Source organism: Mustela erminea, chromosome 4, assembly GCF_009829155.1.
Source record: "Mustela erminea isolate mMusErm1 chromosome 4, mMusErm1.Pri, whole genome shotgun sequence".
Taxonomy (NCBI): Eukaryota; Metazoa; Chordata; class Mammalia; order Carnivora; family Mustelidae; genus Mustela; species Mustela erminea.
Genome location: NC_045617.1, coordinates 92,595,427 through 92,612,344, shown reverse-complemented (window position 1 = coordinate 92,612,344; position 16,918 = coordinate 92,595,427). Strand labels below are relative to the sequence as shown.

General features: G+C 46.0%; 1 protein-coding gene across 4 annotated transcripts in view; it reads left to right on the top strand.

The window, feature by feature from the left end:
- The window catches only part of RCAN2 (regulator of calcineurin 2), a 264,623-nt gene extending 248,016 nt beyond the window's left edge, over nt 1-16,607 (top strand). For all 4 annotated transcript variants that reach the window (XM_032340163.1, XM_032340162.1, XM_032340161.1 and 1 more), the window contains one exon: nt 13,998-16,607. In XM_032340163.1, the coding sequence (XP_032196054.1) occupies nt 13,998-14,158 (161 nt within the window). In that variant the 3' untranslated portion in view covers nt 14,159-16,607. The remainder of the gene's footprint in view (nt 1-13,997) is intronic.
- Nucleotides 16,608-16,918: the final 311 nt, after the last annotated feature.

Genomic DNA, 16,918 nt, shown 5'->3' with positions numbered 1-16,918 from the left:
GAGAAAGCAGCTCAGAGGCATGGGGTTTGCTTCCGAGGAATGACTAACACCGCTAAATTGGGAGAGCTGAGTGACTGAGAAGAGATGTTGGAATCCAAAGATGCTGAGCTAAAGTAGGTCTGAAGAAAGAGCATCAGAGAGCAGGGATCCAGGGCAAGATGGCGCTTGGGCTGGGTGAGGATCACCTCAGCAAACCAGCAGGGTCACGGGATCGTGATTGTGCCCGTTGGCCCTGAAAGGCAAGGACGTGCATTACTAAGACCCTTTCATGGAGGACACTTTCATGGAAGCTCTGACGAGCAGGAGCAAAACAGGATTCCCCTTCTTTGGGAGAGGGACAGCGGTGACCCTCTTCCAGATAGGAACAGCTCACGTTCATGGAACCTGTGGAGAGGCTTTTGAAATAAGCATGGAGATACAATTACCGTGGAACCATGATCAAACCCAAGCCTGTGGGATTCCTTTGAAATCCTTTCTAGGCTGTTATAACACCTCTTAGAGGACACAAGGGCCCCATAACCCTGGAGAAGTGAGTCTGGTTCTATTTATTGCAGTGAATACAAGAGTATACGCAGGAAAATGTGAGAGGTATCCTTTCACTGCTTCTTCACTGTGTCCCCATGACTGTATGTTCTGTTTTTGATACAAAGTAAAATAGACAAATTAGGGAAATATTTTAAATAGAGACAGCAGTTAAAACATATATTGGGCTTGTTGTGCTCCAGGCAGTATCCAACAGTTTGGACACCTTACTATATTATCTCCATTTATACTTGGAGCAACTCTCTGAGACAGGAATTGCTATTCTCCTCATAGATTCGGCTGGAGCGTGTGAGGCACAGAGTGGTTAAGTAACTTGCCCAAGGCTGCACAGCCAGAAAATTAAAATAGATTCCCCTGCCACTAGCAAGAAACAGGAAGAATTGACGGAGCTAGTACCTTCGCCCTGGGGAGTAAAAAGTTTAAGAAACCAGAGAGGTCTCTTGAATCATAAAATTAATTTGTCTAGAAGAAATTAAAGACTGTCGCAAAAGGAAATTTTTAAAATGCAAAACAATTTCCACAGTGTGTTCCTCCATCTTTCATTTCTGTGCTCATCACCACCCCACCTCACCGCATAAAAAACAGCCACTGGGTCAGGCTTTAAGGCCCATTCAGTGCTTCTCTGCTGCCCTGTGGGACACAGGGATCAGAATTTGCCTTCTGCTCTGCTTAAAGGACCGATACCAGCTTCTGTAAAACAAAGGCATCCTACATTGCCATTAGTCCTCCTGGTAAATTTAGAGAAGCCCATCATCTAACAATCATCAAGTCAAAAGAAGATGGGCTTTGACCAAGTGGAGGACGAATCGAATATTTATTTTGGTTTACTCTACAGCCGTTACTCCTGAATCCAGAAAAGTATGGTGCTATCGTCTTTTCAGATATAAAACAAAACAGGAAAAACAAAAACCCAGCCCAGCATGACAGCTTATCTCTACCAATCAGCCAAAATGGAAACACAAAGATGTTATAATGTACTAAATGCGTGGTAAATCCGAGGTGGGATGTGAAATGCCAGCCTTTATTCTCTAGGCTCTCTAGGCTGGCTCTGGAAGGTCATGTTCATTGTCACTGAAAATGCCTGCAGGGAATGATATGAAAAGTCACCGTCTATTCCTTTTTTTTCCTCCCGCTATTTTTAGCTCTTGTTAGGGAGATCAATTTTAGTTAACTGCAGAGGAGGGCTTAAAATGGTGCCCAAGTTTCAAGTTGCGTACATCTGCTATATTTAGCCTTTTTTTTCCCCCCCAAATTCTTCTCCATCAAAACATGCCATAGTAAAGCAGTTTTGCTAGTTTGTTACCTAGCGCACAGCATTTCCTCTGCATGGAAAATATATTTAATTAATTCATGTAACTTACAAGGAAGAAACAGTTTCTATTCCAGGCTCATTGAATCAAAGGTAGAGAAAATTCCATTTTTTAAATATAGATGAATATATTTTGGGCGCATGTGGTATGACTATTATATAAGCTTCAGTCCTTGTTCAACAACTGCTATTTTCTGATCACGGATATGAAAAGCAAACAAAACAGGCTCCAGTGTTCGCACTCACGCGGTGTCTTCCGTCCTTCCCCACCCGAAGCACGCAGATTTGTGATTCTGGACCACGTGCTCAGAATTTTCCATCTCCTTTCGAAGGATTTTCCCTGGAGGGGGCATGGGTGGCTCAGTTGGTTAAATGTCTGACTCCTGATCTCAGCTCAGGTCTTCATCTCAGGGTCATGAGTTCAAGTCCCAGGTTGGGCTGTACCCTGGGCCTGGTGTGTACCTAAAAACAAAAAGAAACAAAAACCTATGATTTAAGAATTTTCCCTGGGAAAAAAATGTCTGAAAAGTTTTCTGCTCAGCATACACTCCATAATTATTTTTAATCAGTGTTGAGTAGCAATATGGAAGACTTCTTTCTCTTGTTTCACCTGGTATGCATGTGGTAGAATAAATAATAGGAAAGACACATGGCCAGGCCCCTAATATCAGAAAAGCTCCAACAGGATGGTCATTTCCAGAGAGGAAAACCTGACACCTCTCTGACCAAGCAGTGTTTTCTCTCCTTATGTTGCTTCTTTTCTGTCACCTGTATGAATGAGCCCCACGTCACAGGCTTCAGAGAACCCATTTTCTCCGTCTCCCTTTATCTTCCCAACCCTCCTTCCTGCGTGGCTTTCCCAAGTCTCCTTGGTCCATACCTTCCCTGGAGGGTTCCACTTCCTTGTCTCAGCTGTGAATTTGGGTCCTCAATCAGTCGGTTGTCCCCATGAAGTACTTTAGGTCCTAAATGACTCAGGAGGGAATGAAGACCTATGGCCCCCCCTCAGGCCATCTTACAGGGGAAATCCCCAAAAGATAAACAAATGTTCCTTTATTAAAATAGAACAACTCTTCTAACAAAATGATAGAAATAGTCTCTTTTCCTTCATGCATCTCTCCATCTCCTCCCCCCAACACCAGTTTACCGAGGACCCTTTCTGTCTTCTTACTTTGATGTGGGTTGGGACTGAGGATGGGCAGTAAGGAGGAAGAACCCCCATCAAGTATGTGGAGAATAGTTTCCTGACACGAGCTCATGCCAGTCCCGCTGAGGCAGAGAAGCCTGTGTGCCGCCCTGATGTCTTGCCCCATACCCTAATCTGGCATAATCCTAAATGGCAGAGGCAATATGGCCGTCACACTTTGGCCTCGCCATACCTCAACCGTTGTCCTAGCTCCAATTGTCTGAGGTGACCGCAGACCATTTTTTTTTTAATGGTGATTTTTGACAATTAGCAAGGTCATCATGAAGATGGAATAATTAATATACATGGGGTACCCAGCCCAGTGCCTGGCACGTAGGAACTACCAGATCCACGGTGGGTGCAATGATCATTCTGCTCTGAGCAGTATCGTTTGGCAAGACATCCGCTGAGAGATGTTCCCCATGCCAGTATTTGAATTAAGGTATGGAAAGCCCTTGGAGTAGTGTCGACCAACTGGTGAGAACGATATGCCTGTCCTTTGTGATGGAGGTGCTGGTGATTTAACTGGGCTTGTTCTCTGAACTTTACATGGGCTTGGGGTGGTCTCTGCATTCCTTTATAGTCTTTTTCTCCCAAGCTGAGAGGGCGTTCTTTGACAGAAGCAGCAACTGCACCAAGGACAAGGGACAGAGTTGCCATTCAGTGATTGGACCCCACCCTCAAAACCACCCACAGCACTTTTCTCTGAGGTCGATCAAAATGAGACGTGAGCTCATGGAACCACAAAGGTATGGGAGAGAAGAAATGTGCAAAGGACTTCTCTCTCTCTGGAATGTTTCTTCCTCCCTGGAATACTGGTTTTATTGGAGAATCCACTTTCCACTCTTATTTAGAAAGTTAGTTCTTTCTCGACTCCCAGGTTGAGCTTGTGAATAGGCACTTGTGACTATACATGCCACCCGTTTAAGCCCCTCTGCCTTGGGGTCTCTCCTTTTCTCTTTTGTAGCTGTCTGTGAAGTTCCAGCATGAAGAAATATTTCTTTTGCTTTACGGTGATGACTAAAACTTGGGATGTGAGTTTGGATCCAGGCATCACCTTTTATTAGCTGTGTGACCTGAAGACACTCTCTGAGTCCCTCTGTGCCTCCTCAACAGTAAAATCAGACGGTTGCCGGTATCAGATGAGATAACCCGTATGAATCTGTGTCCAACGCAGGACATGGTGAATGCTCACTGTGGTACCTATTTTTGGTCACTTGATTTTTAAGCCATATCTTAGTCTTTGGTTAAAGTGTAAATGTGCCTATGTTAAGCTCTTAGCTCCGGTTTCTCAGGGCAGAAGCTGTGATATTTTGGAACTGACAGTCCTACGCACTGCAGTCCATTTAGCATCTTTGGGCATCACCTGCCAAATACCAGTATCCACACGCAACCCAGTCCCTGTGAAAACCAAAAAATGAAAATTAAAAAAAATAAATAAATCCTTATTGCATTTCCAGACACCACTGGGAGCTAAGCACCCTTGTTTGAGAACCACACTAATTACGCTTCTGCGCCATTTATCAGGTGGATCTCGAATGCGAGAAAGACATAGAGGCAAGGAGTGGCTGGGAAGAGGTCAGAGGGGCCAGTGTGGGGCAGAGAAAAGAGGAGTGAGAGAGGGGAGCGGTCCAGACAAGTATCACCACCACCACCCCTACTCCTTCCCCATACACACACGCTTTCTTTCCTCCCCTTTGAAATAATAGGGGAATTATTATTCCCCTAATAGGGGAAAAGAGCTTGCTGGTAGATGACTTAAAAATACTGTTAAATCATGTATGGGGTGGTCGTACAGCTTTTGGAAACTTCCAGATGTTTTTCACCATAACGCCTCCTTTTCTTGGGGAGCACTTTAGGTCCCAAAGCAAACCAGCAACAGCCCTTCCAGACTGAGAGAGGCTTAAAAGACATGGTGACTGCAGACACCCGCCAGGATCTGGGAGGAAGAAAGGAAGTGTAGGTCACCGCCCTGCACCGCTGCTTCCTGCCATCAGCAATCCTACCGCCCCCCACCCCAACCCCCTCCCAGCTCCACTGATCCCACCCCTGTCCCAGTCCTCTGAGAACCCCCTCAGGGCCAGGCACCTCTGTCTCTGCTGTTGACATGGGAGTGGTAGAGCCCGGCTGGAGGCCTTGCTCGCCCTCCCCACCCTACCAAATTCAAGTCCTGAACCTAATACACGAAAGGAAAGGAAATCTTAAGTGTGAATGCCTTTCAAGCACATTTCAGATTACATACACTCTTCCCTCAGTCCCTGTTTGCAATCCCATGAACAGGCAGCCTGCTCAGTAAAACTAACTCTTAGGAATTCTGTGGTTTTGTTCCATCGATCAGGACGGATGCTCCCTCATTCCTCTTGAAAATAGTACATTCACAATAAAGTACGGAGGAAAGGGGTTTGTAGTGCCTTCTAACTGTGAGAAGCCAGAAATCACTTTAATATTGCAATTTCCCTTCCTCATCATCATATATAAAGGGCTCTTAATTTAAATCAAGTTGTGTGTGGCACACAGCCCAGCAGGGTTCTGTGTTCAACGGTCCTGTTGGAAATGTGCCTCACTTGGGTTGATAAGCCATCATCCACTCTTAAAATTCAGTGCAGATTAATAACAGAGGCCTTTTTTTTTTCCCCTGCTGGGTTCAGAACTCACTGAGGGTTGGATAAGACTAAGACAGAGGAGATGAGTCATGCCAGCTCTGGGTCTGAGGCCGTGCGGAAGCCCAGAATGTGGCTGAGCCGAGCACAGCAAGCGCTTCCCAAGGCTGAAATCCAGAGCTGAGCAGTGGGACTCCCCTGCCTGCCTGCGTACTGACCCCCAGGAACAGGGTCTCCTGCGCTGGCCTCAGCACATAGCAGAGAGCAGGCAGGGATGGTCCAGAGAGCAAAGTGGATTGGGTGAGCTGAGCACCTCAGTTCTTTTCCCCTAAGCTGTCACTCTGCTTCCACTGGAGAGGAGTAAGAAAGCAGCCACAGACAGAGGTCCCAAGTGGTTTGCTCATGGAGCTTCATTCCTAAGGAAGGAAGGATGGAGACTGGTGTGGTATCCAGTCTAATATAGCAGGCGAACAGAAAAAAGAGGATAAAGCACAAGCAATTCATTTCAGTTCAACTGTAGTGGCTTAGCTTGCTTCTGAACAGAGAAAACTTGTGTGACCTAGGACTTATCAATTGCCACATAACAGACTATCCCAACATGAACGTCTTGGAACATCAACAATCTTTTTTTTTTTTTGCTCACAAATCTATTTAGGGCTCAGGGGGACAGCTCATCTCTGCTCCATGCAACATGGCTTGGGACTTTCAAGATGGTTTCCTCACATGGTTGGCACGTCAGTGTGTGCTGGCTGAAAGCTCAGACAGGCTGTAGGTGCAGGACTCTGGTTCCTCCTCGTGTGAGCCTCTTCATGGGCTGCTTGCGCTTCCTTATAACATGGATGCAAGGTTTTAGAATGAGCCTCCTGAAAGAACAAGGTAGAAGTGCGTGTGTTTTTGCGACTTAACTCAGAATTCACACTAGTTACTTCTGCCACAGCATGTTAGTCGAGGCAGTCGGAAAGGCCTCTCCAGATTTGAGGGGCGGGAACACAGTGGAAACAGTCCTCAATGAAGAACTGGCAAAGTTACTGAGGAGTAATGTTACGACCGTCGTTGTGAAACACAGTCTGCTAAGACCCAAACGTGCCTATTGAGAATTCACCTTCAGTATGAGAGATAATAAAATTAGAGCCAGAAGGAAACATAGAAAAGTTTCTTCCAGAGTACCAAGCTGTGGTAATAGATGTAAGTCAAATCATTTTATAATATATACCCCTTTCTTTTCATAATTGATTAGTGTTATCTTTTGAGAAGAGTCATTGTCAAGGAAACCATGCCTTGAATAACTACCAATTGGCCGAAAGAAAAAGATGTAAGATGTTCCTCTTCAGCTAGAGAACAAATGTCCACTAAAATATAAGTTTTGTGCCTTATGGATGTATTAAAAGTATAAGTTAGGGGCGCCTAGGTAGCTTAGTGGGTTAAAGCCTCTGCCTTCGGCTCAGGTCATGATCTCGGGGTCCTGGGATCGAGCCCCACATCAGGCTCTCTGCTCTGTGGGGAACCTGCTTCCCTTCCTCTCTCTCTGCCTGCCTCTCTGCCTACTTGTCATCTCTGTCTGTCAAATAAATAAATAAAATCTTCGAAAAAAAATAAAAGTACAAGTTAAACCCAGCTCCCTTTTGGGAGTGTCTCTTGTCAAAGATGACCCCGTGGGAGTCAGGACGGGCAGCGCCTGAGAGTGATCATGATCACATTCATGGAGGTCTGATGGGACCGAGTTTGAATCCTCCCTCTGCCATTTACTTCCTCTGTGATTCAGTTTCCTCTTGCATCAACTAGAAAGGATGCCACCCACAGTCCAGAGCTGTTATCATCATTAAATATCCAATTGACGGGAAGTACTTCGAGCTGTGTCTGGCATTTAGTAAGAGTGTGGGAAATAGTCCTTGTGAAGTTTAAAGCAGATGGCGAGTTTCCACGACACGTCCTGTGTCCTCACACTGCCAGCACACTGACAATAGGGTAAATGCGTGTTCTTTCTTGGTTTTCAGCCTCGCTGAAAATCCAAAACTTACACATGTTAAACACCAGGAGAAAAATTCACGTGTGAGTAGGTACTGGACATTGGATGAGTAAAACAAATAAACGGCCAAAGTTGGTGCCTTTCATAAATCAGTACTGTATTTATTGAGCATTTACTTGTGCGTCAAAGTGCAGCCATCACCAAAACCACCATTTCAGCAGCTTGGAATATGAAACACCACTAGATGAAAAAACTAATGTATAATGTAAAAGGTAATATAATTAGGCATTATAACAAGTGATTCAGAAAAAGAAAGAGATCTCGTTTAAAATCAACTTCAGATTTGGTCCCTTCTCATGGGAACACAAACGTGGAAAAGGTGGGGAGAGAGGAAAAAGGAGAGGAACTTACCAGTGGTGGGGGGTGGGCAGTAGTGAAGAGAGAGAGGGTCATTCCCTCGTGAGGGTTGGAGTTTATGACGCTCCCCTGTTCATTTGAACTGGAGGACTTGGCATGTCATCATCCACCCCTTCTTGCTGTTTACAGCAGCGACTCGACTGAGTAGAAACTCTGTGGCATTAATTCCCCTGCTTAATTCTTTAACTGTTCTGTGGCGTGACTAGATGAGTTCATCATATTGAAAACAGGAAATTATTTGGGGCAACTGTAGCACTGACCACCACATCGCCTTAAATAATCAAGACGTGCATCTCAGGATGGCTTTCTTAAGAATCTGACAAATATTTCTTTATTTCGTAGCATCCATGTGGTTGTTATTCCCATTTTTCTGATGAGGAAAACTGAGTCCTAGAATGTTCTCTGTCTGTCAACATCACATTGCTAGTACGCGTAAGGTGACGTTCCCAAGTGTTTTAGGAAGTTTATTCTGACAGGGAAGCTTAGTTCCTATGGTGGGAATGCCAGCTGAGATTCCCCAGAGTGAGAGAGAATGGGGGCGTTACAAGCAGGTGGTAGTGAGGGAGACTCTGGAGAAATATTTCAAAGTGGTACTGAATAATGCTCAAGGACAGTTTGACTAACATGGATGAAAGGCAGAGAAGCTTCTAGGATGACCAATTCTGTGGATGGCACTTAGAGGATGAAACCTCTCAGAGAAATGTGATAGCTGGAAAGGAAACATAGATGGGCAGGGAACATAACTAATTCTACTTTGACTGTGTGAGTTTGGAGAAGAGGGAGAGATGTTTGGAGAGATGTCCGTACAAGGCCAAATGCAGGTGTGAGTTCAGGCTGAGGACATAGCATCTCATAGAGACAGACACTGAGAACTCACGATGCTCCAGAGAGACACTCTGCAGAGAAGAATGGCAGCCATGGGAGGGCTAAAGTAAACCCTCGCCTCATGCCTGCTCAACTCTTTGGTCTTTTGAAAGCCTCTGGGATGGGGGTTCCGTCTCCTGGAGCTGCAGCTCACATGAGGACCTGCCCAAGGAGGCACTCCAGGGACAAGGGTTTCCCTTGCCTTCCATCTCAAGAGTTCTCTGATCAAGAATCTGAACCATCTCGGCTCTGCTGTCATGTTCATAAATACAGCTTTGTAACATCTCCCTGCCCTTACCTCATTTCATTATGCTGGTTTTTGAGAGACACTGCGCATAATCACGCTGATTATTTTGAGAGAACTCAAGAAGGGGCCAACTTCTGCCCCACAAGCCAAAGGTGGCAGGATGATGAGGAACCTCTGGGGGTGCTCAGACCAGCAGTCACCTACACTCATCGCCTTGCCCCTCAGCCCCCTGCTCAGAACAGAGATGTGCCCTTCTCCCTCCTGAGAGCAGGAGGCAGCCCGTGGACACCTCCACTTCCTCCAAACTTGCAGGAATCAGGACGTGGAGGAGGGTTTGAATATAGACGTGAGGATTGGGAGTGTGATGGGTGACCCTCTGCTTGTCCTTCCAAAGAAATGCTCCACTGGCCATGCTCTGTGTGGTGTGGCAGCCCCAGCCCACCCAGAGTGGACAGGGCCCCAGGGACTCCTTGTCCCCTGCCAAGCCCAGTTGGTCACCCTGCAGGGAGACAGCATTGACGTCAGCCCTCATGGTAGAGGAATTAGCTGAAGCCCAAAGGGAAAGAGAGGCCAAAAAAAGAAAAATCCAATCCAGCCACACCAAAGCGATTTCTTTTTAGTCTGTGGGGCTCTTAGCAGCTGTTAAGCTTTGCTGGATTTTGATAGTAAGAAAGTTTCCAAAAATAGAACAGTGAAATGTCAGAGTTAATGGGATCACAGCAATAAAGCATCTGTACTACCAAGCAGCCTGACTTTGTTAGCTCGACGGGCTCGACGACATGAGGGTTGCCCAGCATGGAGCAGTGCCCTGGGCTTTCCTGTCCCATCCTGAGTGCCCCCCTCAACACCCACACACCTGCCTGAGAGAAGAGCGCTCGGGCTTGAATTGGTAAACACGTTGCAACTCGAGGTATCTTTAAGGCAGTGTTCTTTATCAAAGCCAGGGCAAACAAATGGCTTAACTAAAAGGCTAGCTTCATTATGTATATTTTACTGCAAAAGAAACATAAATATAAGTATATATATACACACACGTGTGTGTGTGTGTGTGTGTATATATATATATATATATATATATATGCACATACATATATCAAGGTAGCAGCTAGCTGCTTGCAGACACATGAGGAAAGAGGCAGGTGTTGGGTCAGCCCCCTGGTGGGGTCCCTGCCACCTACCCCCCAGTCCCACTGTCTGCTCACTCGATGGATGATGGCAGATTCTCTGCTATGGACCACAGACTGGCGCCGCCTCACCCTGCATGGCGACCAGGCACAGGACTCCCCCAGCCACTCTGATTTCCTCAAGGGGTACTTCCTCTCTAAACCCGGAGACCTTCCAAGAAATCCTGTCGGCGACAAGAATGACCTCGCCGTGTGTGGACTCCTCTCTTTCTCCATCTCTTGTGGGAGGACGTCCCTCCTTCAGCATCGCAAAGCATTCCCGAAGGAAAGAGAGCGTTTTGGAAACCGTGAGCAAACTCATCGTTTGCTGTGGCACTTCGAGGGGCTTGTTGCCGTCCCAGAAACAGATGAGAAAGGAGACCACCCATGAAAACCTGCTGCTGGTGCCGATATAGAGGAGCCCCGGCTGCTTTCCCCTGGGCATCCTCGGCGTCCCTGAGCTTGACGTCCTTTGACCTGCGCCGTTGGCCATTTCCCATGAGAAATTGACGATGCAGAATGGAGGAAGGGGGAAGGCACGTTAAGTGCAGGCCAGTGCCCTGGGCGACCGCAGCCTCCTGCAGGCCACATGGACCCCTGTAACACCGGCCACGCTGAAGCACAGGGAAGCGCATGGTGGGGCGGGGGAGGGGTGCTGGGTACCAAAGGTGATGTTACCCAGTCAGAATTCCCTGGGTTGCATCCTCATCCCAGTACACTCCTTTTTTTTTTTTTTAATTGATTGATTGATTGGGAGGAGGAGCAGCGAGAGAGGGAGAGAGAGAATCGTAAGGCAGGCTCCCTACCCAGTGCAGAGTCCAATACGGGGCTAGATCTCACCACCCTGACATCATGACCTGAGCCGAAATCCAGAATAGGACCTTCCACCTACTGAGACATGCAGGCGCACCCCCAGGAAATCCTGATTTCAACAAGCAGGACCACTAAGGGGTCAGGAGTTTGAGAAGCGAGGCTCAATGATGCCGCCCACCAGGTCTCTGCCCGTCCTAGGGCCCAGCGCCTTTTGTGCAAGAGCTCGTTTCCCTGTAGGTTCTGCTCCTGGGCCATAGCTGAAGCTGTGCTTTTCCCGAGAGATGTTGGTAAACATGACAACTGCTTTAAAGGAGAACGGAAGGCAACTGAATGAGCTGTCTGGCTGCTAGGCCCACCAGAGCTGTGGGAACAGGCCTTAGAAAGGACTTCAGAGGGGATCCGGGGCAGTGAGGTGAGCGCTGGCTGTGTCTGCTCTCCGGTGGGGAAGCAGATGGGAGCCCGAAGGACTCAGGCAGGTTTCTAAGTTCTGTCCAGGTTCTGCTCCATGTCCCCTGCTTTTGTCACTGTCCTCTCCTGAACCCAGACTGGTCCACGTTTGCCAGAGGTTTCATACTTGCTGCCACGATTCTCTCTAACAAGTTAACCAAATCTAGACTTTAAATTACAGGGTCCTTATGAGCCTTATTTCTGTGGCTCTGACTAGTTCTGTCCCTCTTGGCTACTGCCAATAAGCAGTGAAATCCCAGAGCTGAAACCCTCCATTTTTGGAACTATCCCTTGCCATCACCCAGGAAAGCATTTGCTCTATACAACAGATGTCAAAGGTGGTCCAACAAATGCTTCTCTTTTAACAGAAGGAAAACAGTCTTAGTGGTCCATGGCTAGATTACTTTGCTAGGCCTGCTACAAAACCAAGTACCACAAACTGAGGGGATTAAAGAACAAAAATTTAAAAAAAAAATTTTTTAGGGATGCCTGCGTGGCTCAGTCAGTTAAGCCTTTGGCTCAGGTCATGATCTCAAGGTCCTGGGATCCAGTCCCACATCTGGCTCTCTGCTCCACCGGGAGTCGGCTTCTCCCTCTGCCTCTGCTGCTACCCTGGCTTGTGCGCTCACTTGCTATCTCTCTCTCTCTGTCAAATAAATAAATAAAATCTTAAAAAAAAAAAAAAAAGTTACAAAGCTTCACAGCAAAGGAAATCATTCCAGATAGTGGCGGACTTTATCTTTAGCTTTTAGTATGTGCAAGGCTGTCTGACTTTAATCTTAGGGAGATCAGGGAGGTGTTTTTTGTTTTTCTTATGTTTATGTTTGGAAGGTTCCTTCTTGATTTTGTTTGTTTGTTTTTTAACAAAGCAGACTTAACCATGCATGCTCAGGGTGGAAATACAGCCCATGCTTTGAGGTTGCGCCAGGTCATTTTGGCCTTGGTAAATGTTAAAGGATAGCTTCCCCGGGAGGCCAGGAACAGGTCCACAAACATTCAAGTTGAAAATGCTCTTTATCAGTAGGTACGAGGATGTGGCTGTCGTGACTGGTAAGAGATTGTGCGGGGTCTTCTGTCCTGGTCTAAGAAACAAGGTCTTGATCTAGTGAGATCTGGAAAGCCACTGACCAGGAGGATGTCCGGGAGACACTGCTTTTAGATTTTCCGTATTCGTGAAAGATGGGGAATGAAAGGTGGGCTGTCAGGAGAAGGTTAAGATGAGTGTGTCAACAGTTAACTTGAGAAGTTAATAGCACGCAGATGGGGACCCCTGGGTGGCTCAGCTGGTTAAGTGCCTGCCTTCGGCTCAGGCCATGATCCAAGGGTGCTGGAACTGAGTCTGCATGGGGCTCCCAGCTCAGCAGGGCGTCCGCTTCTTCCTCTCCCTCTGCCTGCAGCTCTACCTGCTTGTGCTATTTCTCTGTCAAATAAGTAAATAAAATCTTTAAAAGCACGCAGATGGAGAATGCCCCCTCCTCCTGCCCCACTACTTGGAGGTCTTCACTTTTCTTTTAGACCTAAGCCAGTTGTCACCTCCACCGGGAAGCCTTTCAGTGTCTCCTTCTCCTTAAAATTTGGTGCTACAGTCCTTGACATATATATAGCCATGCTAGCACTTACCATGGTATTTTGTGATACTTCTTGTTTCCACACTCGGCCACGGGGCTGTGCTCTTGCTATAGACACAAGGATCTTCTGTTGTACCCATAGCCTTTTCCCGGCAATAGGCCAGACCGTGGGGAATGCTCAGTAAATACCTCCTAAAGGGGAACAAAGGCAGGAAGCCAGCCAGCTAACAGCCATTTGGCCATTAAGATGAGCCAGTCAAGAAGGACAGAGTTTTGGAACTTGAAGGGACCTTGACAGTCCTCTAACCCCGTCACCCAGCAGCCACCGCAAATCCAAGACCAGTGATGATCCTGCCTTAGTCCATCCTGGGGCAGCTCTTGCTATAAAAGTGTAGCTGGAGGAAACTTCAGAGACTGCCCTGTCGACAAGGTGAAGAAGTGAAGCTGTTGGTTGGCCCAGGATCACTCAGCAATTAGCAATGAAGATGGGAAACAGAAGAGAAATGGAGAGCGAGCTGTCAGAGCCGCCCCATCATCACCACGATCCTGAGGACTGTAGTCATGACCATGCGGAAGTTTACCGTTAGGGATGCTGACTGAGGCTGCAGGAGGGTGAGTGGCCCGTGCGGGCTTGTCAGGCTGATAGATGGTACAGTGCAGCACAGATAGATGATCGTGCAGCGTAGTGCAGATAGATACAGTAAGTGAGCAATCTCACTCCATTTTGCGATGGCCTGTGCCATTTCTGGATCCTGGATAAGATCCGGGCTTCCCGAAACACTGTGCAATGTCCTTCCTTCCAGAACAAACATTGCCAGAGAATCTGCTTTGAGCTCCCTTCCCCTTTATCACCCTCCTTTTTCTTGCCTTTCAGGAGAGAAATATGAGCTCCATGCAGGAACTGAGTCTACCCCAAGTGTCGTCGTGCACGTGTGCGACAGCGACATAGAAGAAGAAGGGGATCCAAAGACTTCCCCAAAGCCAAAAATCATCCAGACCCGGCGTCCTGGTCTGCCGCCCTCCGTGTCCAACTGAGCTCACCGCTCCGCCTCAACGATAATATCTGTCTCCTCTTTATCATGCTTTTTTTTTTTTTCCCTCTGTTGTTTGTTTGTCGAAAAAAAAAATAATTGCCTTTCAATCCCTGGGTGTTTGGTTGTTTGAGATTCCTTCCTTGTAATCAAGCCTCTCGGACAAAAGGGCTAGGAAAAGGTGATATGTTTCCTGATCATATCATGTCCATTGAGTAATAATCCATTATTTAGAAGATTCTAGAAAAAAAAAAAAAAGGTAGTATTTTCTTATTAAAATATCAGCACCACCTATATCTTCATTCTCTCATGTTGATCCAAGCCAGAGACATCAGTGACAAATAGCACCCGTGTTGTTTGTGATCTGTTTCAGTCCCAGTCCTGATGTGTGTACGTTGTTTCTTCCTGGCCACTTAAGTAGGACCATAAGTAAACTTGACTTTGACTGCATGAGATATCCCTATCTGGTCTCACTCAGTCCTCTGCATCCCGACATTCCCAGGACATGCATGATCACCAGCATTTATTTTCATGATTCGAGGATATACTCTAACTCTCAGACTGTCAGCATCCAGCCATGTCCTATCTAGACTAGAAAAATTATCAGCATCCTCCAGCTCAACAAGTCTGGGTATAGCCACTATTTTGAGTCCATCCTTCATAGCTCTGTTAAAATTCCTGGAGGCGACACTGAGCTTGGCCCCAAAGATATTCCTCCATAGATTTTGAACACCACTTCCCGTAGAGTACTTTCCCAGACTCGTGGGGGAGGCTTGTCCAGGGTGACAGAGACCGATTTCAGACAAACCTATTTATTACAAAAGTTTCATGGTGTCTGAATGATTGTTTTTTCTCTTTGTATATTTGTACAAATGTTTCAGCTGTGCTTTTAAACTCTGGATGTTTTTTATTTAGTGATTGTTCAGCCATTAGCTGCTTAAAGACATAACTATGTGCATTGCTTATGAATGCATTCATATACTAATACAGATAATCTGATAATATGACACTCTACTATGGATAATGCTGAATTTTGGAACGGCACAAAACTTCTCATGCCAATATATAAATGACTAGCCAACATCTTTGCTATCAAGAACACTCGTTTTTAAATAAAGGGAAGAGGCATGTGTCCATCATAGACAATTTGGGTGAAGCTAGATCTCCAGAACTGAATATTTGAAACAGGAAGGGAGGGTAGATCAACAAACATATACCAATCCTACTCATGCTATGGCCATGTTGCTCAAAAACATTTGTTTTCGTCACATGTGATATTTCTATTTCTGTAGCCCGAAGTGCATTACCGAAGATACACCTCTAAAACCATTACCTTCTGCTCTTTGTACAAGGCCTCACACCCGCCCCTGTACATTAATGAATTACTTTAGATGCAAATGCCAGTTACAAGGGAGTGGGGAAATACTTTCATTACCCAAGCCTCAGAAAAACACGCGAGAACAATAACACAGCCATCTTATGGAAGGATTGTTGTGGTTTTTGACTAAGGTGTACAGTTAGTTTCGGCAGAAACTTAAAACAGACTGATCACTCAGAAAATCAAGTCCGTTCTACTGTGAATATAGCAATATCATACTGGACACAGTACAGGTGAAACTGAGGATAGCGTTGCTTGTAAAACCCTGAGTTTCCATAAGAAAAAAAAATTCAGGCTTCTTTTAAAAATAAAATCTGAGGAGTGTATAGTAAGCAAATGCTTTGTCCTTTGCTGTGGGGGTTTTTTGGTGTTTCATCAACAAATGGAAGAGTAGACTTCAAAGTGGAGGAATGCTGCCCTCTAGTGGAAGAAATGTTTTTCTGAGCTTTTGAGACCCGGCGGAGAACTGCAGCTGTCGGCCATTTTGTGCTGAGCCTCTTCAGTTTTCTGCGGGGGTCGTTTGACTTCCTAAGCTACTCAGTTTCAGAACGCAGGTTTTAAGGAAATCTGGATGAGAAAAAATATATATACATATATTTGGAAATTATTTTTTAAGTGTTTTAAAGCAGATCCCATCAGTCACTTCCAGCCAAATTTAGCAAAGGTTAAAATGACCATCCTCTGTAGTCACAAAATAAAAACACAGTGAAGTGGACGACCTAAGGGGTTAGTCTCGGGGACATTTATTGCGAAGTTGCCATGTGACTCTGTCTCAGGTCAAGTAATTCTTTCATTAGGTTGGGTTTGGGAAGAGGGAACGAGGAACTTCTCCCAGGGGAGCTGTAAGAAACCGGAAGGAGTCCTTGAAGGGTTTCAGGGGAGCCTCCTGCACTGTGAAAGTCAAAATTGCCTCAACATTTCCATGACGCACCTTATGCAAACCTCTTTAGCACTATTTTCAGTTTGAAAAGTCTGACTATGGAGGGGGAGGGGGAGATTTCCACCAACCAAATCATTTGTGCACGTGTATAGCTCAAAGAGCTTAGACTTCAAATATACCTGGTGAATGACTCTTTGTCCATGGAGTATAATTTCTGTGTTGTCTGTCTGAGCTGACTCCTTTTCGAGTGGTAGTTGTGGAAGAATGCAATTCAGCCTCTCATCTTTGTAAAAAGTTACCAACACATGGGATTAACTTAGCTGAGGGCTTATTGAAAGGAGCAGAGTGGGAGGCTGGTTGGCAGTCACACTGAAGGAACGGGAATTTGAGCAAGGCCTGGAGGGATGGGTTGGGCTCTCATAAGGAGAACTATTTTATCGTCATGTGTCAACCATCTTGGTCCAAGAGGCCATTTCAAAATAAAGATTTTATTTATTTATTTGACC